The 26,396-nt window shown below is 52.4% G+C and overlaps 1 protein-coding gene across 1 annotated transcript in view; it reads right to left on the reverse strand.

Moving 5' to 3' along the window:
• Positions 1-1,181: 1,181 nt before the first annotated feature.
• Positions 1,182-26,396, reverse strand: part of ANGPT4 (angiopoietin 4) — a 42,454-nt gene continuing 17,239 nt past the window's right edge. Inside the window, exons 2-9 of the mRNA XM_073308652.1 lie at positions 15,052-15,207; positions 14,060-14,181; positions 11,666-11,898; positions 9,243-9,358; positions 8,673-8,774; positions 7,660-7,826; positions 4,883-5,013; positions 1,182-2,577 (exon numbers count right to left, since the gene is read on the reverse strand). Of these exons, the coding sequence (XP_073164753.1) occupies positions 2,417-2,577; positions 4,883-5,013; positions 7,660-7,826; positions 8,673-8,774; positions 9,243-9,358; positions 11,666-11,898; positions 14,060-14,181; positions 15,052-15,207 (1,188 nt within the window). The 3' untranslated portion in view covers positions 1,182-2,416. The remainder of the gene's footprint in view (positions 2,578-4,882; positions 5,014-7,659; positions 7,827-8,672; positions 8,775-9,242; positions 9,359-11,665; positions 11,899-14,059; positions 14,182-15,051; positions 15,208-26,396) is intronic.

Below are 26,396 nucleotides of genomic sequence, written 5' to 3' on the forward strand. Positions count from 1 at the left end.
AGAGGCAGAGCCGTGGGTCCTGCTGCAAGCTGCCGAGTTATTCCTGCCTTTAGCTGGCGCCGGGGCAAAGTGTCCCTCTGCACTGCAACTAGGAATGTGCTGCCCAGCTCGGGTGGACACACACCGTGCTCCCTTCGCTCGAGGTGGCAGTGTAGCCGGGGGCAGCATGGGTGGCAGCTCAGGCTAGCTGCCTGGGTACAAACCCGCTGGACCCCCAGGGTATGTGCCTGGGGGCCCACCCCAGCTACGCTGCCATTGTTAGTGCACTAGTGAACGCCAAGCTAGCGCAGGTCTGTCTAGCCGAGCTGGGAAGCAGCTGCAGTGTGGACATACCCTAAGAGGCGAGCACGGAGCTATGTGTTTTGTTAGCATGGGACGACTGCACTTACCACGTGTGACGAAGCGGGACTGTTCCTAATGTTTTCTCTGAATAGTGTGGGGGTGCCTCAGTTTCCCCTGTGCAGTTCTTAAGTATCTAGGTGGTGGGGTAAGGGTGTATGATCGTTGCAGAGCCCTAGAGGGCAGGTGTGTGCAGGGGTCTGGACACAGACAATGGCCGACACCCTGTTTCCTGGCAACTGATGGCCTGGCCCTTCCCCCCTGCAAGGTGAGAGTTAAAGGGTTGGAGAACAAAGGAATCAGGTGACTTCCTGGCCCGGGAAAGGGACAAAGCCCAGAGGAGATGGGGCTGGAGAGAGTTTCAGTTTGGGGCTGACTGGGGACATGGAGTGAAGGGCAGACGTGGTTGTCTGGCTCACTGGCCCCCAAAATGGACCCAGCTGAGGGGTCCTGTTCTCTGCACCTACAAGCTCTGTTTTAGACCATGTCCCTGTCGTCTAATAAACCTTCAGTTTTACTGGCTGGCTGAGAGTCACGTCTGACTGTGAAGTTGCGGGGCAGGACCCTCTGGCTTCCCCAGGACCCCCCCTGGGTGGACTCGCTGAGGGAAGCGCACGGAGGGGCAGAGGAGGCTGAAGGCTCCGAGGTCAGACCCAGGAAGGTGGAAGCTGTGTGAGCTGTGTGTCCTGAAGACAGGCTGCTCACAGAAAGGAGACTTCCCCAGAGTCCTGACTGGCTTCGTAGGGAGCAGTTCCAGAGCATCGCCCGGGGACTCCGAGACACCACGTCTCCCCAGCCAGGCCCATTCTCTGCCCTCCCACGCCTCTCCCCCCCAATATCTTCTGCGCCCAGCGCTAACCCTTAGCCACCCCAGGCTTAGCCTCCACTCGCTCTCAGGCAGTAGCCCAGCACACAAGGGAGTGGGGCGTGTGTGTGTGCGCGTGTGTTGAATGTGGAGGCTGGTCTTTCTAGACTATGCCCTCTCAACGTACATCACTGAGCTCATAAGCTGACGTTCATTCCATCCACGTGGGCGTCCTCCTCCGTGCACCACGTTCCCTGCGCAAGGCCCGGCTCATGCTCTTCTTGCGCAGACGGGCTTTGCATTTGGGTCAGGAGCTGGCTTGGCAGGTCCCCTTTGGGGAAAAACACAAGTGAGAGCCCAAAGGCAAGTCCATCTTGCCTCTCCGGCTGGCCTGATCCATATCATAGAGTATTAGGGTTGGAAGAGACCTCAGGAGGTCATCTAGTCCAACCCCCTCCTCAAAGCAGGACCAACACCAACTAAATCATCCCAGCCAGGGCTGTGTCAAGCCGAGCCTTAAAAACCTCTAAAGATGGAGATTCCACCACCTTCCTAGAGAACCCATTCCAGTGCTTCACCACCCTCCTAGTGAAATAGTGTTTCCTAATATCCAGATGCTCACAGGGCTATCTCACCAGCCTGCTCTCTCCTCGTCAGCCAGCTTCTGCAGACAGGAGCGTGCCTTCAGGAGCCGGGTGGCCATGTGTCAGTTCAGAAGCAGGGGAAAACAAGGAAGGAAAAGGGTGGAGTGGTTCCTGGAAACACGCTAAAACCAATTAAAACCAGACCCCACTGCAAAAACTCTGTATGCGCCACACTATTCCTAGCTGCTGCTCGGAAGGTCTTTCTCAGCCACTGGCCCTGGGTGCAGCAGGCTCCCTTTGTGGTCTGGATGATTTCCCTGAAGATGACACAACATAGAAAAGAATCAAACTGGTCCGAAACAGAAGCCCAATACTCGTAATTCACACCAATGGGACGGTTTAGTTTTTAGATGTTTTTTTCTGATTTTTCTTTCTTCTCCTCCTCCTTGGAGGCCCAAGAGTCCAGGCCCAGAGTCATCTCTCCGCTTAGCTCCAGGTCTTCCTCCTTTCCCTTGCGCTGTAGCCCCAGGCACTGGGTTACAAGACCCTGCTCCTGCTAGGATGTGTCCCTGTTCCTTTGCCATCTGTTGCTGGTCTAATGGTCCTACCAGTTCCATGATGGATTGTTGCCTGCCAGTTTGGAGGCCTGGAGCCTGGCTTGCCCTCTGCCCCACCCCGCTCTGGGGCGCTAGAAGTCTGAAGGTCTTATCATCATGCGTGTGCCTTTTAGAGAATAGCTGGGCCCCTGGAAATAGTGCCATCTGATCCCGTTGAGCTTCCGGACATTGTGCTTGGCAGGATAATAGATGCCGTTCAGGTTCGACAGACCACAGGCGTCAAACCACCAACCTGAGTGGGGGACATAGAAGGGAAAGGTTAGAGAACTCGCCAGACCGAGTTTGGACTTCAGACAGAGCATGAAACTTCTGGGCTCTGAGTTCAGTTTGGTTCTAGCCAAAGGCTTGTTCTTGGGAGCAAGCCTGGCTGTCATTACCCCAGTAGGCCTAGTCGCAAGGCATGAATAGTGTAAAACAAAAGGCACAGACTTCCGCCTGGTTAGAATACACAACCATGGAGACTTTTCCAATTAAATTAGTCAAAAAGAACCAGGTGATTTTAGGAAAAAAAATGTTTCTTGACATTGGAAAGAGTTTTTCAAAAATCAAACCATAAGAAAGTGGAAAAAAAAGAAACCCAGCCCTGAGTTCTCCTGCCTGCACTAAAGCCAGCTTTGCTGTTCCTCGAACCGGGTGACTGGCAACTCGACCCTGCTCCCGCTGGCTTCTGTGGAGCAGGGTGAAGCCCTGTGTGAATTACAGGCCGCGGCTGAGATCGCAACCCCTGGGCTTGGGTGCTGTACACACGCAGGGACAGGAGCAATGCAAATGTGAGAACCCCAGGTATCAGGAGCTCCTGTACAAAAAGAAAGTCTTAGCACTGAAAGGACAGGGTTGTCCCGGCCAGTATCCTATCACTGGCAAAGTGTGGATAACCTCGCCCTGTGGATGCCAACCCTTGGGGGATCCTGGACCATGTTCCAGCAGTTCAAGGGTGTAGTAATCAGTACATTTTTCCTGGCCCGGGAAGATTATGCCTCATGGCTGTGATTATGCGTGTTCTTGCATCATAAGGGGAATGACCTTCAGAGAACCGCCCGGCACCAGGACATTATGATCCTGGTGGGATTATTCTGGCTTTGAGATTGTTCAGACATGGGCTCTTATTGTGCTGTTGCTGTGCCAGGGCAAGTCTGGTTGGAGCAGGAGGTCCAGGTTCTGGCCCATCTCCATCGTCAACAGAGAATTCAGGGCCCGCCCGAGAGAGGAGCAGGAGACAAAGGGCCAGATCCTCCGCTGCTGTAAGTCTAATGCAGCCAATGGGGCTCTGCTGATTTACACCAGCTCAGGATCTGGGCCATGGAGAACATTCTGAAACGTGTGGATTTTCCGCGCCCCGCCTGGTGGGGATTCCAGGCTCCACCATTGGACAGGCACGTACATATCCATCCAAACCAATTCCTTGGGCTCATTTCAAGGGCCCCAGCTCTGCTCCTGGCTTTAGTAATAACCCCAGACAAACTAACTCGGATCCGGATAATCGAACCCCTGGCTGAAACGATCCGAGCTAATCCCCTGATCCGGGATCCCCTCCCCATCCCGGCACAGACGGCTGCCTTGAGTCCGGCACTCCTTTGCTTGAAGAGTTGCCAGTTGGCCAGAAGCATCGAGCCTCTCTCTCTCTCGTTATTCCTAGTCCCACTGTTGCAGCAAGGCCTGGGCATGTGTCTGATATAGATCTGCTGGCCCAAGGCCACAGGTATTTGCCGCTGCAACGTGGGGGAGAGCTGGTTGTATGGGGGTGCAGGGGGGGACCTGGTGGGACAGAAGGATGCTCTTCCTCTCTCCCTGTTTTGGCATGCCCTCCTTGCTCACCAGCCTTCTGTCCTGGTCTCTCCCCGTTCTGATCTTTCCCCTCTTATTTCTCTCCCCTCTGCTTCCTTGCCATTTCTGCTCCTGAAAGTCATCTTGGGACAGTGCTGCCCTGGCACCCGGGGTGGATGGCAGCATTTTGGAGGTTAGTTGGGCGACAGGGAGTTTGTGGGTGTCCCTCTCCAAATGTGGGTGACTTGGCAGCCCTGCATAAAGCCAGGTGGGGAATGCAAACAACTACAGCCTTCGACTGCCCGTAGAAAGCACAAGCCCAAAGCTGGGGTCCCCTGCTGGGAGGGGAGAGAGATTGGCACGAGGCAGACACTAGTCACGTCTCTTAAGCCACCTCTGGAAGGTTCTCAGATACTATGGAGAGAGGCCCAGCGTAAGAACCTGACTAGAACAGAGTGTGACAACATCCGACCCTTGGCTGCAGCAGGCGATCAGACTCTTGGGCTCTGTGCATGTCTAGGAAAATTGGGTGAAGAGAGACAAGGGAGAGCTCTCGCTCAGACGTCCGTCTGTCTGTCTACATCCCTCCCTTCCTCATCACTGTGGTGTATTTCTGAGAACACTAGACAATGAGATTCACTGAGAATGGAGCATTCCCAAGAATTCAGCCTCAGTTGCTCTATACCCTGCCCCCATCTGTCCACCACAGCAAACAGGGCACGTGGGGAAGGCTGGTCCCCGGCCCCCCTGCACCGAGGGCCCGCTGCACCCACCTCCCGAAAGCATCTGGGCGCACTTGCAGAGGCAGTTGTCGTTATCCGAGTCGCGGGTGCTGAAGTTGGTTCCCTGGAGGACCATCCCACTCTGCTGCCCAGCGGTGCCGCTGTAGCCCTTCAGGGAGATCCTGGAGGACCAAAGCAGAGAGAGGGCGAGACAGGGGGCAGAAAGAGGAGAGGAGGAGGAAGAGGAGAAAATGAGGCAGAGCACGAGAATTACTTTTCAAACTCCTGTCAGCGTTTCCTGGGGTTTATTTAAGAAAACGTTCCCCTGTGTCCTTGCAGATAACAACAAGCAGAGGCAGATAAGGGAGCAATCCCATCCCAGAGTTTATCAGCAGCGCCGAGTGATCCAAATGTTCTAAACCCTCACAGGCTCCAGCCGGCCGCCAGATCGGGTGGTGCTGCCAGAGCTCAGGAGCTAAGCTGGCTGGAAGGCCGGGGTGCTGTCTGCAGCAGCGCTGACGACTTGGTTCCCCGCACTCGCCTGGGCTGGCACCGAGAGGGCCTCCCCACTTGTGGCCCTTCTGTCCTACACAGAGTCCCATGAGTCCCGCAAGGTGCTCTGGCCCCAGTCCAGCCAAACACTGAAGCACAGGAGCGGCTCCAACGGGACCACACGCTTTTTAAAGTGAAGCGTGTATGTTAGTGTCTTGCTGGGGCAGGGCCAGAGAGCAGGGCGCCTGGCAGGACTGAGGCCTGAAGATACGGTGATACTTTTAATGGTGCTTTTAATACTGGTCTCCTGGCCGACTTTCAGCCGAGATTACTGTGCTCTGCCTTGTGACTCCCTGCTCCTGCAGCTTCAGCTGGCTAGTTTTTACCTGTGATGTTAATGAACCGTTGGAGCACTTGACCAAGGGGGGTGGTGGATTCTCTGTCCCTGGCAGCTGGGATGTGTTTCTGCAAGCTCTGCTCTGGGAGCGATTGTGGGGATGGTGCCTGGCCTGTGTTATGCAGGAGGGCAGAGGAGATGATCACAGCGTCCCCTTCTGGCCTTGGAATTTAGGCATAGTCGTCTTCGCTCCCGGTCCTAACCTGCAGCGCAGGGTTTCTGGGGTGGGGTTTGACGGTGGGCAAAGCAATCCCTCTGCATTCTGCATCGCTCAGCTGCCTTGCCCCCCGGCCTTTGACCCCTCTGGTGACCGGCGTTCTAGCATCGCCAAGCTTCGCTGTTCTAACGGGCAAGCTCAAGCGATTATCCTCGGCTGCTGAAGGGTTGCAGAAGTGGAGACAGCGTCCGTTACAGAGGAAGAGAGCTAATGGGCACATACAATCCCCCCAAACTGGTCCCCTCCCCCCGTTCTGTGTCTTTAGTCGATTGTGTTTGGAAAGTGCCTGAGCTGTGACCCGTGTACCCCGATGGAACCACCCATGGCCAGAGCTGCATAGCCTGGGGCCACCCTATCCCTCCTTGCAGCTGGATATTACTGGGACAATTAAAGGCTTAGCTACCTGACTAGGAGTATGAGCTGCAGTTACACTAGGTAAGGTCAAATTTTGAGGGAGGTTAGGATCCAGTCAGGGCTCAGCTCTGAAGCAGGGATCCCCAGAACCAAACCATAGACCAGGAGGCCCTCTTGAGCAGGGTCTGGGCTAGCTGGATTTGTGTCTCATCTTCAGACTTACTGAAGCTTTACTGTTCTGCTGGGGCCATTTTCATAATAGGGGGTTTGGAGAGAGGCAGCCAGGGGCTTGTCCTCAGTTTCCCCTAGACAGGGAGGGAAGAATGAGCCTCCCAGAGTTGGTCAGCTCCCCACCAGGACCTTCGAAGGGCACCTGCTCTCTTTCTCACTTCGCTTTCCCCACAACGCTTCAGTGAAAACCCACAAAGCCTCAGCACTGTATTGATTTATAAGCTGAGCTTTAAAGGTTGCCGTTGTTTCATGACTTGGTAACGGTTCCGGATACAGCAGCTGGATACGTCAGTTGTATTTCAGAGAAAGTAGTAGAGCTTGATTTCTTGCTTTCGTTAGATTTTTTTGCAGTGAGGCCTCTTAGTTTTGCACAATCATTTGTTCTTTTTTGTGAGCGCAGTGACCACAGCTGCGTGCACAAATCTGAAATGCTGCTTATGCAAACAGTAGCTTGTTGCTTGATCCTGTGAGGGGCTCCGAGCACTTTGACCTCCGTTGAAGCCCGTGGGAGTTTTAGGTACTCAGCACCTCACAGGAGTGCTCAGCACCTTGCAGGATTGAACTCTAAAACGCAGCTGTGCAAGTTGTGGCCACAATTACACCTGGAAAAGTACATGTGCAACTAAGTGCACACCCAGCCCAGGCCTCGGTGTGTGCAAAAAAGCAAGAAAAAGAAATCCTTTTTCCTAATGCAATTTTATGCATTTTTTTTCCTTCCAGAAAATTTATTTTGGCTTCCAAGAGGAGAAAAAAGGACAATGAAGCAACACGTCTGACCACAAAGTTCACACTGAAAAATCACTGCAAAATTGCCACAAATTGACAAAATACCAGGAACGCACAAAATTTCATTCTGCAGGCCACTGTGATTCAGAGGCTGCTGAGATGAACAGCTTGGTAAAGAGGGTGAAATGCAAAACCCTAGAAACATCGCTCCCAATGTACTGGTTCCTTCCCCAGCTGCGCTGTCTAGCTCGGCCTCTTCCACAAACGTTGGGGGCCCACCAGCTGGTGCTGTGATTTTGGCTTCAGTAGGATTCACATCGATCCCTGCATGGCACTGGGGGAGTTTCCTTGTCTAAGTGGGGTTTGAAGAAAGACCCAAGGGAGCATTTCACTGGTCAGTCTATATCCCACCTGTAAAGATGACGCTCGCTGCCCAGCTGGAATGTCTCATAATGGGCGTAGGCCTGGTTTCCTTCCCAGTCCAGGAGCTCCACTCTCAGCGAGTAGGAAGCCTGGCTTGTCAGGAGATGCACAGCTTCGTTCCCCAGCCAGTACTCCCCGGCAGGGTCTCCAAAGCCCTGTGGAGGAGGAGAGCCAACGGTGGGGAGGATTTAGACTGTGTCCCTGGGCTATGCAATGTCCGTTATGGTCAGCAAAGGGAGGTGGCAAAACTCCATCAGCTTTAGAAATACCGGAGCAAATTCTGCCCTTGGTTACAGCCCTGCGTCCCCAGTGAAGTCACAGGGCTGCATGGGGGTAGCTAGCCTGTTTATCTACCCCTGCTAATCCAGGATGGAGCTGGGAGAAATGTTTCAAATTTCAACGTTTTGATGAAATTTCCGAATTCAGGGGGGAAATGGGAAAACCTTGACATGTTTGCAAAATTCATCTCTGTCATCCTGTCTAGAGCCGGAGTCTTCTCTCTCCTGTTACCCTGGCAGCCAGCAATTTTCATTCACCTCTGCCCACCAGCTCTTCTCTGTCTGGCCCTGGGAGTCTTATCTCCAACACCCCCTCCCAACCCCCCGAGGTCTGTGGTCCTTTCCTGTTATAGCTCTGTGGACTCTAGACGGCAGATCCATGAGACCTGACATGGGTCATGGAGCCTGTCCCCCTGCCGTCTGCAGAACTATGCCCTGCAACATCAGTCTCAGCTACTGTCTTGTGTCCTCTCCTTGTGCATGTGCTCAGTGGTGAGGCTGCTTTCCCGGGAGTGTATTGCATTGCCTAATTGGGTACCCTGTTAGGTTTTCTTCCCACTGGGTCTTTTCTTGCCTAAGCAGAAGGGAGCTCTTTAGTTCCACCCAGTGCATGCCTGACGTACAAGTGTCCCGTCTCTGCACAACCCACCCTCTGCCCCCAGGGTTGTCCGTGGGTCAGTTATTGAACAAGTCTGGGGGGAGGAGGCAGGAATGAGGTCAGACCTGTTTGTATTCTTTCCACTTCCTCTGGAAATTCATGCTGCCATTGGCTCGGCGCTGTATCACGGTCCACCCGCCTCTATCTGTTTCCATATCGCAGAAGACCTGCAGAGGATGCAAACAGCCAGTGCTGCAGGGGAGGGATCCCGGGGTGGAGTAGCAAATAAATTGGTTAGTCTCTAAGGTGCCACAAGTACTCCTTTTCTTTTTGCGAATACAGACTAACACGGCTGTTCCTCTGAAACCGGTTGTACTGTGCAGGGAAGAAGTCAGGTCAACACAGGTCTTGTGGCTACGGCGTGGTGGGAGCCAGCTCCCATTGACAGGGTGTTTTGCAAGTCGGGACTGAGATGCATTGAGCAGACTTTGTGGGGACCAAGAAGTGGCATTGCTTTGGGGAGCCCCACTACTGACACATGAGGGCTGGCATGGGAGAGGCCTGAGGTGCATTGGCATGGCAGCAGGTAGGGAAGATTGGCAGACTTGCCTTTGATAGGGCCCATCTTACTCGTTCTTGGGCGCTAAACTCCATTCAGTGCAAGGCCTGTGCCCTGTCCTGAGCCTGTCACTAACCTTCCTGGGTTCCGTCATGTTGGCGATGTGGAGGGTGTAAACCCCGCTGGCGTTAAACCCGGCTCGGCGGGTCTGAGCACAGTCCTGGGACACCTGCTCTTCCTTCGCGAGGGGAGCTGGCAAGGCAAACAAAAGCAGCAGTGACCTGCAAGCATCCGTGATGGGTTCTTATCTCCGGGACTTAGGGTAAGGAACAGAGCGAGAGGGATTCTGTCTATTTGATGGCCTGAGCACAAGCCCAAGAGCTAGGAACACCCCAGATGGTTCTTTTACTTGTATGTTAATAATTTGTCATCAATAGTCTCTATTAATCGCCTTTTCAAAGCCTCCCGGGCCCCTCACAGTTACAACCCAAACCTTCTTTGTCACCATACAGCTGCTCCAAGAGTAAAAACACCTTTAAAAAGAAGCAAGGGGCAAGATCCGACACAGGGGAAGGATAGGGGTTAGAATACACAAGAAGCCGATGGCTTCATCCCCCATAGCCTTGTGCCCTGTGTAGCCATTTGCACTAGGGGAAAGATGCTTCCAAATCCGACTGGTGGCATTTGACAGCACAAGGGGGAATCAGGCCTCAGCCAGGTGCAACTGAAAACCAGCTTCAGGAAGAACGATTCAAAGGTGCTGTCTAAACACAGGGAGGTCGAAGGTCAAGAGAAAGAACCTCCGCCCTGCGTTCCATTGCAGCTAAGGTGCTATCCTCTGCTGCCCTATGATGGGCATCAGTGGGGTCTGGCTGGGAGGCATCAGAGCAACAAGCAGATGCTGCCGTCCTAGCCTCCGTCTCCGTGCTTGCAGCAGGCAGACTTTGAGCTGCGTTCCTCTGCTGTGCCAACTCCTCGGCCAAGACAAGGGCTGGAGTCAGACTCTGTTCACTTCGAGCCTTAGGCACCCGTCCCTCCCGTGGGAGCCGAGATAACGTGGAGCTATTTCTCTTGTAATGACTGGAAAATAGAAAGTGTAGTTTGATTGCCTGGCTCCATCTCAGGAAAAGTCAGTGTGCTTCAAAAATAAACAGGATGAAATCTTAACAGCCCTTTCCCCGTAAAAACCATCTTATTTACAATGATGGCATTAGCTTCTTGGCTGTGACTCCGTCAAAACACTGAAGCCCATTGGTGCAAGTTTTACTGACTCACTTCAAAGGGAGCAGGAGCTACAAGTGTCTCGGGGTTCGATCCTGCAAGATGCAGAGGGCCCTCAGCTCCTGCCACGGGCAGCAGGTGCTGAGTGTATGCAGGATCTCTCCGGGGTGCTGAGCATCATGGAGGAGCAGGCTCTTGGAGACCAGATAAAAGAAGTGTCAAAGCAAGCGTGTTAGAAGGAAAGTTCATGGCCTTAAATTGAGCGTGCTTACATGATGCCAGAGTTAGGGAAAGGAGCCCTGGTGTAAGTGAGAATTGGGCCTCTGTATCTCCGAGCACTGTGGATTTGCTCTGGTTGGGCCCTGCATCTTTGTTGCTCTTTTCTTCTTGGGTTAGATGTTTGTGGGTTCTAATTGATTATCTTTCTTTCTTTCGTGGTCTCTTTGTACGTCTGTGTGAGCACAATGTCTGTGCCACCTCGGGGTCACAGATCCCCAGACTAAACCTTGAGGATTTAACGTGGGTGGGAAAGGGACTACACAGAACAAGGTGGCTTAGTGCAAAAACTTTTCACCCTTGGAATCTTGGGCACTGGATTGCTCTGTGGCACTTGCGGACATATTTAAAGCAAACCCTGACAGTTCAGAGCAGTTTCTTCTGTCTGTCTGTCTAATCTAGCGATCGATTGATTGAAATCTACCGCACTTCTAATGTAATCCTACTATAGATTGACCAGCAGTAATTATTAGAGAGGGCCCCTAACTCTGGCGAAGTTGGGATCTAGATTCAGGTTTAAATCTGAGCATCTCAGCTTGCTTGCCCTGCTGTCATGGGATGGGCCAAAACCTTGGTCCCTGGCTTTCCCATCAGCCGCTGCCTGGCGTGCATTGTTCTGAGACCAGGCAGAAGGTGGTGCTGGACAGACGGAATGCCGAGGAAGGCAGGAGCAGTGGTAGCAGAGAGAGGACATTTTCCAGTTTTCTAACCCAGCTTCTCTGAACACCTACTGTCGCTAAGCAATGTAAATCGAGAGGTCTATCCGTCATTTCTACTGGCACTCCGGGCACTGCTGGGAGGAAGATCACACTGCTGCTGCATGAACAGGGCACTGGTCAGAGGAACATCACAGGGCAGGGGTCCAGCTAACACAGGACGCTAGTGTGGGGAAGTTTGCACTCTATTATAGCTCCTACTGACAGGGAATGGGGCCGTTATCAGCGGGGAGTTCCAAGGAGCGTCAGTCGCCCACAGAATCCGGGACGTGCTCTCTTCCCCAGTCAGTGACACCCTGGTGTGCAGCTCTGGCAAGCCCAGGGCTCTCCTGTGGGATGAGCTCACCTTTGCCCTGCGAGACCAGCTGGACCAGGCTCTGGACTGACTCGAGGAGCTCCAGCTGCTGCCGCTGGAGTGAGCTGGTGTTGCTGTTGGCAGCATGGAGGGACTTCTCCAGGTCCTCGATCGTGTGGCTCTGGTGGCTGACTAGGCGCTGCAGCTTCTCCTTCTCTGTGCGGATCCCTTCCAGCTCTGCCTGGTGCTTGGTCTCCATCTCCAGCACCCGTGTCTCTAGGATACTGCAAAGGGACAGGCCAAGAGAGGAAGGGTGAGGTGCTTGCCCGGGGGAATCTTCTCCCCCTGGGGGTCCGCACGAGCCACACAACACCAAGGTTAACAGTCAGACAGCTGCTAGAGCCCACTGACATTCATAGGAGGCTTTTCACTGACTTCAAAGGATTTTGGCTCAAGCGGTTACTGAGGTTCTCTGTGTGGTTTGCGGGCCCCCCCAGAGGCTATGCTGGTCTTTCATGAGCATGACCGGGGGGGGCTGCTTTATCCTGAGAGCTGGAGACAGTTCTTCATCCCACGAAACCATTCCTGATCTCCCACTTAACTCAGTCAAGTGCCTCCCTCTTCCTAGATGCAAATCTTTCTACGGTAAAGCAGCCAAGAGAGAGCACTGAACTGAGCCTGTGCTACTAAAGAGAGCTCCCGAGCTCCATGGGTTGGGTGGACATGGAAATAGCCGCTGAACTTTCTCTAGCCCAGGCAAAAGCTCCAATGTCGCATTTGTAAAATAGAGCATCCAGGAGTTAGTGCTCTGGCTTCCCAGAGCTATGTTGTCCATGCAAATAGAGATTTGCACCCTCAAAATCTGGTAGATGAGTGTCCAGCTAGCTAATAGGCATGGCTAAAGGTCCACTTGCATGTGCGGTTTTTGCTGGTCATGTCAAAAAATGTGTCTCTAATCCTTGCTCATTAGCTTGTGCAGAGAACGATCACATATCATCCTATCTCACATCATGTTACCTGACTGACAAAGCGGCTGCAGGATGTGAGCAGTCTTTAAAATGCCAGCAGAGTGAAAGGGCTAATCTCTGACAGGGGACTTGCTGTTGTAGCCCCAGATCACGGTCTGATTCACAGGGCTCCTGCCCCGAAATCTCTGCCTGCTGCTTTGACAATGGAAAGGTACCACCGAGGAGCAGTGGACAGACTAGCTCACGTGTATTAATCCGTCTTGGTGACTCATTTTATTTACGTCAGGATTCAAACTATTCAGATCAACCTGCCAGAGGTGATGAACAAAGTACAAAACCCTGGACCGACAGGTCATTTTCCGCAGGGTTCAGAATGGAGCAGCGGTGCAGCCCAGGGAGCTGGCCAGCATGTGGCTTGTTTAATAACATGCGCAGTGGGTGCATTTTAAAAGTTCGTTCTGGTTTTAAAGCTATTCCCCATTCCTGTGATATTTGCTACCCTTAAAGCCGGGAATACGGCTAGAACCCACTCAGGCTGCCTCTGGGAATCCGTAAGAAGCTTCTGTCCTTCTGCCTGGCCTCGCCCTGCCCCGCTCTGGGATAGCTATTCTGTTCGGGGCAGTTTTTCAAAGGCCCAAAGGGCAGTGGGGCCCGACTCCCATTGGAAGTGCCTGGGAAATGCGTGCCTAACGCTCACTTATCTTGCAAATCTCCCCTCTAGTGATCTTGTTAGTGCCACCAGCCCCCCCACTTCTCATCCGTGTTCATTGGTGATTCGGGCCAGGGGGACGATAGACCCACCTACCCCCAGCTCCAGGACAGGGATTAAGTCCTGACAACAGCTGGGCCTTTCTCATACGGAAAGGAGACAACAGTGACCCGCAGCTCTACCAGCTCTGGAGCTCGGTGGTTCTGGCAGGGACTCGGCGGCCGCAGCAGATGCAGATTAGACAGCTCCACCCAGGACGGCAAATGCTGAGCGGCCCCCCTTTAGCAGCCGCCCTGGCGCCGAGCCCACCCAGTGAGACTGTCCGGGAGCGAGCCGAGAGCAAACATTCCACAAACCCAAAGCCGAGAGCAGGGAGCGAGGCACATAACACGTGAAATCATTGCATTTTCCAGCCCGGGGGAAGCAAAGAAGCACTGACGTCACCCAGGAGTCAGAACATGGGAGCTTATGGAGCACACAAGGTGCCACGGTGGGGCAGGACCCTGAGCAGGGGAAGAGGGATACAAACCAACAGGAACTGCATGAGGTACTGGGACACGGTAGCCGTCTGGGGCAGGTTCCCACACGGTCCTGAAAATAATTGTACCCTGACAGAGGTCACCATAAAATGTCAGCGTTTACCCCTGAGAGCTGCTGCTGATTAAAAGACCCTCCTTCCTCACCGTCCTTTTAAACATCTTAAAGAGACAAGAGTCGGTCAAGGGAACCAAAGTGAAACCTCAGTGGTCCTGAGGCTGAGAACCATACTTGTTCATGTTCTGCAGCTTGTGAATTTCATTCGTCTGCAGCAGCAGCTGCTTCTCCAGCTTGTTGGTGGACAGGGAATTCTCCAGCAGCTGGATCTCGATTCGAGCGGTTTGGTTCAGAACCTTTCCGAGGAGCAGTTGGGAAGAATAATTAGTGGGATCCCTCTTCTATCTCCCAAATGCTCCCTCCCACTTTAACCTCCCCTGGTTTTTCAGCAGCGTTACCAGCCCTGGTATGATATTTCACCACTGATGCACTACACCAGCTCCAAGGGAAACCAGTTTAGGTGGAGCATCCATTCAAGCCAATAGAATGTCATATCATGCATATTGGCCGCAGTGGAGGAGAGCATATCCTGGTCTTTCCAACACAGCGGGCCAAAGGAGTAATAGGGAGCAGAGGTTGATTGGATGAATTATGTGATCCCTGTTGGTCACGCTAGCCTAAAAACTTTGCACTCAAAACCCATGGTCTCTGCTTCTTTTACATGAACCACATCGGCTCCATGAGTGGGACTGTCAGAGCCCTGTGGGGGGCTTTGGGTGTTCCCTTCTCATTAATTTTCATGGGGATTGAGCAGCCAAATCCCTTTAGAAATCTCAGCCCACCCATAAGGCACGTGAGCCATGAGTTCTTTGTGACTGATCTGCCCCACTGGCCATCCGAATCCTGCACGCTGCAGATGGGAGCCACGCGAAAGTCTGGGAGCCACATAAAATGGCTTTCACTTCACCCTCACCCTTTATCTAAGCAGCTCAAAGCTCTTTACAAATGTGACTGAACTAAGCCTTGCAACTCCTTTGGAAGACTGGGGACATATCATCCCCCTTTTACAGGTAGGGAAACTGAGGCAAGAGGTGACGTGATCTGCCCAAGGACGATCACGCAGGGAGTCAGTGGCAGAGCTGGATTAGAGCCAGGCCCCGTGTCTCCCTCAGGGCAGCCATGTGTGTATCTGGTACCAGCTGTTTCCCAGAATACTCCTGCTGTACCTGTGCTTCCACAACCGTCAATTTCCTGCTCTGCTCCGCCGTTTGGTTCAAGAGGTTGGTACCGATCTCCAGCATGGCGGCTGTTTGGTTCTGAGCGACATTCTGCTGGATCCGGACCATCTCAGACCTCACATTCATCTGCACGTAGCTCTCCAGCTAGATCAGGGGAGGGAGGGGAAGCAGTCTGTTATTATTACATGGTATCACAGCTCTCCTTATCCCCAGCCCAGCCTGCCACAGACACTCCCTCTCTTCATTCTATGGCAGCAATGTTTCCCTCCCTCTGGTGAAATCACTCCCAGCCCTGTCTCCGGTGAAACACCTTCGACTCCCTGCCGTTCAGCTGGTGTTAAGCCAGCCCTGGTGTTACTGGTCAGAATGGTGGCTTGGGGAGGAGAGAACATGGGGCTGTTGCAAGCGTTTCACCCTGGCATAAACTCACTTTGCCCTTTGATGTTTATCAGGAGGACAGTGTGTCCTGGCCGCAGCCTGGCCTACTGGCATGAGGAGGTCCCCTTGGAGAAATTAATCTCACCAAGATTCTCTGGCTCAGGAATTGTTGGAGACTTGCTGTGTCCTTAAAACCTCTCTCTGCCCTGCTCCCCTCACTAATCTGAGTGATGAAGAAGGGCCCCTTCTCTGCACTAATGAGGGAATGTGCACTTGTGATCGCAGATCTATCCCCCTCCCGCCCGTGCTCACACTCTGCATTAGCCGAGTGACACACTGGAAGGCTCTGCTCTTCCATGCCTTTGGAACATCGGTAACGGGGTTCGATGGATGCAGGATCAGATGTGCTGAGGGCCTGGGGCCGTCCTTGGCTTCATCTGGCACTGTGGGCACTCGGCAAATCTGTAGCTCAGGCCCCCACAAACCAATGTGATGCACGTGAAACTCACGTGGGGCAGACCCTCCTCAGCCCAGCTCCACTGAAATCCACACAGCTGAGCTTATGCTGATTTGCACTAGCTGGGGCCCCGGCCCAGCATCGACAAGCCTGTGGAAAGCTGGAAGCATACCAGCAATGGCATTCTCCAGGAGATGTCAGATTCCTTGGGCTCTCCCTTGCCCCATCCTGGCATCGTGTGATGCTGGTGCAGAGTCCTGCTACTACAGCAGACTCACGGCACGGCGTCCCTGCTTCTCGGGGCGGCTGGAGCCAGAGGCTCCCCATCTCGAGTGGGGCAATTCAGAAAGATGAGTTGAAAACAAAAGTCCACTTATGCAAATGCATCCCCAGGGGTTCTTGGAAAGAGAGCTGGATCTGCGTTCACAAGACCTTTAGACCAAGGCCTGGGTAGCCACCTGCAGTGATTCTGGGCTCTCCAAAGCAGTTCATATTTGGCCCCCCTGTAAATGACAGGCTTGCTTGGCCAGGCTGAGAGAGAGCTGAGCTTGCAGAGCTGCGCTGGGAAACAGGAACCCTAGCGCTGCAAAGGCCAGAAGACAGACAGAGCTCACCAAATGGACGATGTTTTAACTCTCATGATTCGGGGGCGGGGGGGCTGACTCATGATATTTGAACATTTGGGGTCGGCCATACGGAGGCACCACTTCACCGACTACCGAGGAAGGGCCATTGTCTCTTGCGGGCTGGGCAGGGATTTCAGTCCTCAAGGCTCCCGTGCTGCTCCATCAGCAGTCTCCACACCCGGATTTCGTGAATTTATGGCCTTTCCCTATATGTCTTGCTTGTTTCATTATTTTATCTTTTCAATACGGTCCCTGGGAGAAGGGTTTATTTCCAGGTTGTCTAATGATATTTCAGTGATTCCCCTTCCTCTCCCACCACCAAGTTTTTAAAAACAATCCAGCCTGCGTGTGAGAGAGAGAGAGAGAGAGAAAAGAGAGAGATCCAATTTTAAAGCACAGCTTCCTGCTGCAGGGGAATGGGTCTGACTCACAGCAGGACTGCGCCAATCACTCGGGAATAGCGTGGACTGGGCTCCCGGCATGCCTCCGCATGTGTGTGTTAAACCAAATGTCTGCAGGTAGAGAGTGTTTCTGAAGAGAGCTGGGAGAACAGGGGGTCGCACAACATTAAAATAAAAGGCGGCTTCTCCAGGCACAGATGAGCAGAAGCTCCAGAATTTCACCTCCCACCCTTTTGCTTTTGTCTTTTGCTGACTGTGCCCAGCTCCGACAGGAACAACTCTGCTGGCTTAGTTCTGCGGAGATGCTCCCACTGGTGTTCACGTGTGTGGACAGAGAAGCAGCTTGGGCTAGTGGCTCGGGCACTGGCGTGGGACTCAGATCTGGGTTCTATCCTGGCTGACCTCGGACAAGTCTCTTCCCCCTGTAGGTCCGTCTACACAGCCAGCAGTAAGGAATCTTAGAGCCTGGGTCGACAGGCTTGGGCTACTGCACTAAAGACAGTGGTGTGGATGTTGCAGCTTGGGGTCTGGAGCCCCCCTCCCTCCCCGGGCGTCAGAGCCGTAACATTACACAGCTGATGGTAGTGCGGGAGACCAAGTCTGGCGACCCGGGCTCTGAGACTTGCTGTGTAGACGTACCGAATGGGTCTCTGCTGCACCACCCACACTTCATCCGCCTCGTGTATGTAGAGTCTGAGCTCTTTGCCGGCAAGGACTTGTCTCTTATTCAGTCTATGTACAACACCAGGGCGTAAATTCTCACCAAGTATTTCCCAGAGAGTCGGGGCTTCAGCCCGCGGGAGGCGCCAGGATTTGGGGTTTCAGCCCCGCAGGAGGTGCCGAGGCTCTGGGCTTCTGCCCCACAGGGCATGCTGGGGCTCCATGGGTTTGAAAATATTTACTGGAGCTCTGCTCTGGACAAGCTGGCTGAATTTAAGCTCTATAGCACCTACCACAGTGGGGCCCAGACCTTGGTTGGGGCTGCTGGCCACTCCTGCAATACAAATGCTAACAACAATAATAATGCGTGGGGGGGCGTCAGTGAGAAGCCAGCCGAAGGGCTCACTGTGGCTGACGTTGAACCCAAGGGCCTCGATGACCTTTGCTGAAACATGGCGCATGGTAGACATGTGGAAGAGAAGTGCTTGCTAAGACCTTGGCTTTTGTACCCAGTCATGGCTCTGCTCCCTGGATCACCACGGTTTAAATGACCAGAAAACCAGCCAGGGCCAGACACACTCTTTATTTAAACGTACGTTATTTAGGGCGAGGAGGTTGGTATATTTTATTTTTGTCTCCCTGCCAGCGGCGTGTGGCATGTTTTGTTTATGTTGCTTGTTCTCCTCCACTGGTGATCTGAGAACAAGAGAAGACAATTATGCAGCTGGAGCTTGGAGATGCAGTTCAGACTGTTCTCTCTGCTCTTCACCCTTTCATTTCCAGTTTGATCGGAAGTGCTGGATTTTGCCTTAAATTACCAAGGAGATTTTGGGGCTTTTTTTCAAGGAGATTCTCTGTAGGCGTTTGGAGGTGAGAGGGAGTCACCAAGTACACTTATTTACATTGTGGAAGACTGTAAGAAATGGGATTGACCCTCGGCTTTCCCATCTTCATTGCGCAATGTACCAGCGACCTCTTGGTAGAAACCTTCCCTGATCACTCTGCCCTGGGCGATGAAGAGAAGATAGGAGAAGAAGTGGAAATGAGAAAAGGACACCTATGACATCAAAGTACTGGGAGCTGAGCTGACAGGCAGGGGATGGTACAATCTCTCCCTGTCTACTCTTTAGTGATTCTTGGCTCTTAGACACCTGTGACAGGGTGGTGTTGGCAGCTCTAAACAGACCCCTTTTGGGATCCTGCAGCCTGGTCCCTTACAACAGGCACAGCACTGAGTCTGGCTAGTGTGGAAGGGAGCTGGGCAGTCTGACTGGTCTGGAAGGACAGCGGGGATCACGGTCACTTGCAGGGGGTGTAAGGAGTTAATGAGGTAATCAGCTCACCAGCTGGGATAAAAGGCTGAGCCAGGAGCAGGGGGAGGCCCCTCTGCCCGGGCGTGGCTCACCAGAGAGGACATGCTAGTAAAGTCACTTCGGGAGAGGACCCGGCGGAGTGTGTGCTGTGAAATCACCAGGAGGACTGGCCCGCCAGGGTTTCCAGGGCTGGAGGGGAGTTCTACACGCAGGGGTGCATTCAAAATGCCTGTCACTGGGGGTTTCAAAGTAGTCTAAGGGGATTAGGTACCCACGTTCCATTGAAATTCAATGAGATTTGGGGACCCAATTCCCTTGGGTTCCTTTCAAAAATCTCACGGAAGTAGATACAGCAGATGTGGGATGTCAGTAGATAATGCACTGTCAGAACTGGCTGCTATGCAACAAGCGCCATCACTGTTAGTAATTATTTGGGATCTGTATTACGCTAGCGCCGAGAGTCCTAAGTCAGGGATCAGGGCTCCATTTTGCCGGGCGCTGTTAAGTCTAAAGAGAAAAACCAGACAAACCAATCTAGACACGACCAGGCGTAATCTGTGCTACAGCTCAATGGGGAGAAGCTGCCGGTTAGATTTCCCCAACCCTCTTGTCCTGTTCTTTAATCAAGCCAGCCCCACTCTTCTCTTCACTCCTCCCAGAGCATGTGCCCCAAGCAGGCCAAAGTGCCCTCCAGTCACCCTGCCGCCCTCAGGCGGGAGTTTTTCTGTCCCCCATCCGTTAAGCAGATGCAGAGTGGCAGACCCTCGCTATTGCGCTCGGATCCAGTGACACGCCACAGAGAGCTAGACTGAGCGAAGTCCCAGAGGGTTGCTCTGTTTTGCGGCATGCACACTGCAGCCCTGGTTCTGGTGCAGGGGAGAACAGCAACTCTCCAGGAGGGGAGCCACTGGCTTGCATCTCACTGGTGACTGATCTATTTGGGGAAAATAAAACAAACAGAAATCGCTCTGGGAACAGCTGGGAAATGTCTTTTTTTAGCCACTCAAGATCAGGTGACATCAGCCCCGCAGGCACTGGATGGTCTTTGCCAATGTAAAATAAATATGTCAGTTCTCTAAAGTGACCCCTTGGCCTCACCGGACAGAAGATACTGAACACTTGCAGTGAAATCCTGGCCCCACGGAAGTCAGTGGCAACCCCCACATTGAGTCAATGGGGCCAGGGTTTCATCCGGGATATTTTGCTTTGTGTCTCAGTGAGGTGGGAGCAGTGGCAGGAGTCACGGCTGGCCGGGGGCTGGGAACATGGAAGGTGGAAATGGAAAGGCTCTGATTGGGCCAACGTCACAAACGCTGACACTAAATCTGGGCACCTGAATCCTCACCAAACAATGGCAGCTGGACGGAGAGACACAGAACTGAGTGTGGGGCCACCTGAGCTGTAGACCTGGCTTTGCTACTGATTTCCCATGTGGCCCCGGGTGGGTCACTTAGCCATTTTGCTAAGACGGGGAAATAATGTTTACCTACTGCAGAAGGGGGTGTGGTGAAACTCATTCAATACATAACTACAAACCTCTTTGGGAAGACAAGTTCGTTTATTATCTGCATATGCAAATCAAGCAGCTAGCCACCTCAGACTCTATTTTGGAAACACGAACTCAGAGCTGACAAAACAGCCCGATCACCTCTGGATAGTGCAGGACATTCCGTACAGAACGTCTCCTCTTGTTCTTTCAAATCAACTTCCACCACCTTCCTTGGGAGACCATTCGACGAGCCAAGGGGTTGTCTAGACCAGGGAAACTGGCACCGGTGTTAGCAGCGTTGTTATATTTGGGCCAACCCCTAATGCGGAGACACTGCCCTGGGGCAACTGGAGTGTTTGCTGGGGTGACTTTTAACTAGATTGGTGTCCCTAGACCAGTGTGAATAAACCCAAGCTAGACAGCGCTAAGGCACCTCATTCCAGTTCATTTCGCTCTAGTTCAGTCATGTATAAACCGCTGGCGCTCGTCATGCTGAGCACACACATATGTATGTGTGTCATCCGGTGAATGGATGAAATATACATGTCTCCATGCGTGTTTGACGTGTTTCCATACATGTTCATCTCCATGTGAGTTTCGGAGTCATTCCCAGCTCTCTAGCTGGCTGTGGGCCGAGGAAGGGAGTGTGGAAAGTTCATATGCTGAATATTTGACCTGCTGTCTGTCTGTTGGCCAGCACTGTCACAGATCTCTTAATCCCCTTGTAAAGAAGCTCATTTACACTGAACAGCTGTACACGATCCAGCCAGGAACGAGGGTGCAGCCACATCTCTGATGCCTGCATCACTCCTCTGTGGTGATCTTTTTAAAGCTGGGAAGAAGGTTGGAGTTTGTGCTACAAATAAAAATCCGATGTTACTTCCTCTTTCCTAATCCGTTGGGGAAATGCCTCTCCTGAATGCTTTCTATTCTTAGGAGGATTTCACATGAGGTTTCCATTCAAATGAATTCCAGGGTGCACGTTTCGAGCGGGGACGTGATCAGAAGTGACACATCATACACAAAGTTACGAGGCCAAAGGGAAGGAAAAACCTGAAATGTGTTCGACCCAGCTGTGGTCACAGCTGGGAATTCTACCCTGGTGTGGAAGGAATCAGAGCTCATGAAAAAGGCAAAGGGAATTCTCTTGGGAGAGAGCCAGATTTGCAAAGTCACACAGACAGGATAGCCTGGGGGACTAGCAGGCTCAGGGTATTGTGAAGGAATCTCCCATTGGTTCTGCAGAGCAGAGCTGTTAAGGGCAGTCAAGGCTCTGGAAGATGGGCTGGCCCTTTAGGTATCCTGAGCCCAGTCCCTGGATGGCTTTGAAAATCAGGCCTGAGAACGGAAACCTGACTTGGAGTTTAATAGGGAACCAGCCGTGTGAACCTCCTCCAAGGGTGAGATAAGTTCGGGAGCCCAGTCGTATTGCCGAGGGTGCGACCAGCTGCCACATTCTGCAGCAGATGCAGCTCTTTCCAGGCAGATGCTTTAAAGCTAAGTTGCACAGCATTGCAATACCTAAGCCTGGCAGTAATGAACATGTGTCTGACTGAGACCTGGTCATCATCCCACAGGCCAGCATGCAATCTCCCAGCTAGCCACAAGACGGCAGAAAGCACGTGGCAGCCAATGCGATGGGAGAGCCCTGAGCCTAAAGGGACCCCTATGCTGCAAGATTCTTTGAAAACTTGGGGACAGATGACCTAGGCTGGAGGAAGTCTGGTGGCAGCAAACTCTTCTAAATATTCCCCTCTGCCTATTAGCATAAGCCTCCACTGTGCTTGGGTTTAGCTTCATCCAGCTCCTCCTCCTCATCCATGAGGGACGTCCGCTGGACACGGGGAAAGTTGGGTGCTGGTGGATCAGCCCTACTTTGTCCTGTTCACACTTCTCATGGCAGAGCAATGGCAGAGATCAATTGAAAGTCGATGGGATTTATTTAGATCATCTTTGGGGCAGGGGCTGTGTTTGTGCAGCGCCTGGTGCCGCGGGGCCCGGAGCACTACGGCAATGCCAAAAATAAAGAATAGTAATCCTGGGAGTTAGGTGCCAAACTCCCATCTGTGCTTTAGAAAATTTCCCCTGGACTTGTTGAATGGGAGTTTCCCCGGGGCTCTGATCCTGCCTGTGTCATTGCAGTTTGATGGGTGAAGTGCAACATGTTTGGACCACAAGCCCTGCAGCGTAGTCAGCAGTCCCCTCCATCCTGGTAGAGTCTGGGCCAGATTTTAGAACGGCTCCTACCTGGTGACTCTGGGAGGCAGAGACTATGTTAATTAGTTTTCCAGCCAGATAGCTAGGAAGAATTACATGGTGCATCATAACCGAGATCTGTCCTTTCTCTGCTAGTAGGCTGAGTTCAGGTGCTCAGATAAACTCTCTGGACTTCTTGAGTCCTCAAAATTGGCCTGGGAATGACCATGAAAATGGGCCCTGGTGAGTCGCCCAGCACCAGCGAGAGAGTATCCTTGCTTGCAGTATTTCAACACTTCTGCCTCCAGCCCTGGCTGCAACCCGGGAGTGAAATCACAGAACTTTAATAGAGGGTTGTTTCTAGTTCAGGTCTGGAAATGGCCAAAAGCTGGGTGGCAGAAGATGGGGTCTTATTCTCCCAGAACCAGCCCTCCTGTCCACACCACTGACTCATTGTGTGATCTTGGGCAAAGTCACCCGGCCATCTCCTGTCCCTGTCCAGCCAGTGGGAAGAGGGGGGGGCGCTAAGTGAACTCGGCTCCCCTGGGGAAGGATTACCCCAAGGGAAGAGATGGGACCAGTCAGGAGTTGGTAGCAGACGCTACACCGGCACTTGCTGGAATGGAGAGGACATGGCAGCTGCAGTGAGGGAAATATTTCTCTGTTTTGAGCCCTCTGCACTTGTTTTTACATGAAGAAATATTGCTGGCAGCCGCCCCAGCTCTCTGCTTTGTTGGGCTGAAATATCCCTCTGCAAACATCCATTGCAGGGGACGTTGGAATCCCGGGGCGGGGGGAGCTTGGGGACACGAGCAAAGGGGTGTTTTGTTTTTGGAGAAGCTATTGAAATCCCAGAGCGATGTTAACTCCGGCCACTGGGTCGCCCTCTCGGACCGCTACTTTTGGACAGGCCTCCCCAGGCTGCATACGTTCTAAGGGGGAAGAAGCTTCCTATAGCCAGGGAGCAAAGAGAAGCCGGAGAGCCATGTCTGGAAAACATTTAATGAAGCTGAATGATTTCTGGAGACAGTCCCTTCAACCACATCATTAATCTTGTTGCTTCACAGAGCAAGGGAGTTTTTGGTTTGGGGTTTTAAATAAACAGTTCTCTTAGCTGAAGCACAATAAGTCCACATGGAAAAAGCCAGTGAGGCAGAAACAATGGCCGATTTCAGAGTGGGGAGTTGGGGGAGACACTTGGCTTCTGCCCCGGTGCGATTTTGGGGGAGAGGACAGCACACGTACTGGCTGGTGCCTATTTCAGGAATCTGGGGAATACCTACTCAGTGAAGGGCCAATAGCCCACAGGGATAAACTCTGACCCTGGGCACAGTTTGACGCTTCGCTCCAGGGAGGAGCTGGGGAACCAGAAATGGGTGTATGCCACCACTCCAGGTCTGCATGTCAAACTGCAGAACCAGCTCAGATGTTTTCGCAGAGGATGGAAACAACTCCTTGTTCTAAGCAGGCAGCTGTAGCCATAACCGGCTAACACAGTATGAGACTTGACTCAGTCTCATTCAGCTCTTGCTCCGCTGCAGGTTTTCCTGTACAAAGAAATCTCGAGTAAAATCACAGAAGCAAAATGTTCCTGTCGGCACCCACTTCACTGCTGTGTGTCTGCTGCAGGGGGTATGGGTGGGTATTCAGGATATTCAGGAACTCCATATTGCGATGCATTAAAAGGCTCTTTCATGCACATGCCAGAGGTGAGAAGACAGTAGAGAAACTGAGCCTGGAGAGTGAATTTCCATCCTACCCTTGCAGGCTAAGATCCCTGCCTTTGAAAGCCGCTGGGGCAAACTGGCGGGTCCATGCACCAAAGCTCAGGATTTTACACCGATTCCTCTCCCTCACTGGGAGGAGCTGGGCCCTTTAGCTCAGGGCTGAGGTCTGCCGGCGAGATGGTGTTAAGTAAGCACCTCAGTGGCAGGTCAGAACTCTCTGCCTAGTCTGTCAATAATGCTAAATCAATCCTGGCAAACCCCGGCACAGACATGGTGCCACCCTCACCGTGGTGCCCCCAGTAACCAAACGACCAGTGGGATTTTTGTAAAGCAGTCACTCTTGGAAGCAGAAAAACGAGCAAGAATGTGGAACAGAGGGACAAAGCTGGGGGCTTCTCAGGATTTCCTCAGCATGAACCTGGAACCTGACATAGGTGGCTCTCCTGGGCAGTGTAATTCCTGCCTGAAAGAGACGTAGTGTAATTCCTGCCTGAGAGAGATCTGCCCCTGAGCACCACCGGGCATTTCCCAAGGCACCAGAGCCGGAGAGGATCAGCTGCATCAGAATTTCAGAGCCTCTCACTGATTTACAGCTGGCTGCAGAGAAGCCAGGGAGAGTGCAAAAGTGTAGGACCGTGTTATCAGAACCACCCTGGAGGCTTTGTCCATTCGAGCCAAAAATACTATGCTTTGCCTGGATGTCAGGCACTGTTTGTGCTGAGCTGGGCAGCAGGAAATTCTCACCAAGATACTGTTGGGTAAGTAGGAGACACGAACCCTTCCCCATAATGCTGCCTGCCACCTGTGTAACCGCTTAAGAAGCAAGGCAGTGGACAGGAATTCATTTCAAAGGAATTACTGGTGGGGGAAGGTGCAATTCAGTGTCAGAGGAGCTAGATCTGGCCTTGTTCCAGTTCTGCTGGTCTTGGAAGAGGCCAGACGATGCGTGTGTGTATTGTCCATGACTGGTTGGTTGCCTACATTGGTATAAAAAGAACAGGAGGACTTGTGGCACCTTAGAGACTAACGAATTTATTAGACCATAAGCTCTCGTGGGCTACAGCCCACTTCATCGGATGCATAGAATGGAACATACAGTAAGAAGATCTATATATACATACAGAGAAGGTGGAAGTTGCCATACAAACTGTGAGAGGCTAATTAGTTAAGATGAGCTATTATCAGCAGGAGAAGAAAACTTTTGTCGTGATAATCAAGATGGCCCATTTGGACAGTTGACAAGAAGGTGTGAGGATACTTAACATGGGGAAATATACACAGCTGCGTCTCTGAAACCTACATTTCTATGACTCTCCACTCTAGGATAAGAAGCAATCCGTGGTCTCTACGCTCCTTACTGCTAGTGGAACAGTCAAATTGCAAGAGCAGATTATAATGCATCTCTGTCCAAATGTGGACTTAGCCAGTGTGCATAAATCCCACCAACTGGGAAAGCCTATCTGAACCCCCCCCCCAAAACTAGCCCAATGGAGTTTGTGTTCTACTATACAAGGGTCATCTAGTCATGTAGTCTAACCCTCTGACTGCATCAGAGCGTTCTCTTCTCTTCTCTTCTCTTCTCTTCTCTTCTCTTCTCTTCTCTTCTCTTCTCTTCTCTTCTCTTGCTCCAGTCTGACTTTGTTTGGGCTGCGGTGAGTTAATGCGCCGTGTCATTGCCAATCAAAGCTGGGTGAGGTGAGTGGGCACCAGCTGAAGATTGCAGAGAAGTCTCATATGGCGCAGCGTCTGTCTACTTTCAGCAAGCTGCTCTCATATGAGTAATGGCAGCTCTTCTGTTCCCAGTGCTCCATGAGGCATGGTTCCTGGTGCAGAGGGAATATTTCCTTCACTTTCTATAGATTCCGTGTAAGAGAATCTTTTATAGAAATTTCCACTTTCCTGCAAAGGGCTCCTTTCCTTCCCGTAACCCACCACAGATGGCTCATGTGTTGTCATGTCAAACTGCTTTCCCTCTGCATGTGAGAAGGGTCACAGGCAAGATTAGTGACCAAGGGACCAGCAGTGATGGAGAAAGGAGCAGATAAGAAAAAGGAAAAATAGTGAATTAATCCAAGAGTCTCAGGTG

This window comes from Lepidochelys kempii, chromosome 13 (assembly GCF_965140265.1).
Source record: "Lepidochelys kempii isolate rLepKem1 chromosome 13, rLepKem1.hap2, whole genome shotgun sequence".
NCBI lineage: Eukaryota > Metazoa > Chordata > Testudines > Cheloniidae > Lepidochelys > Lepidochelys kempii.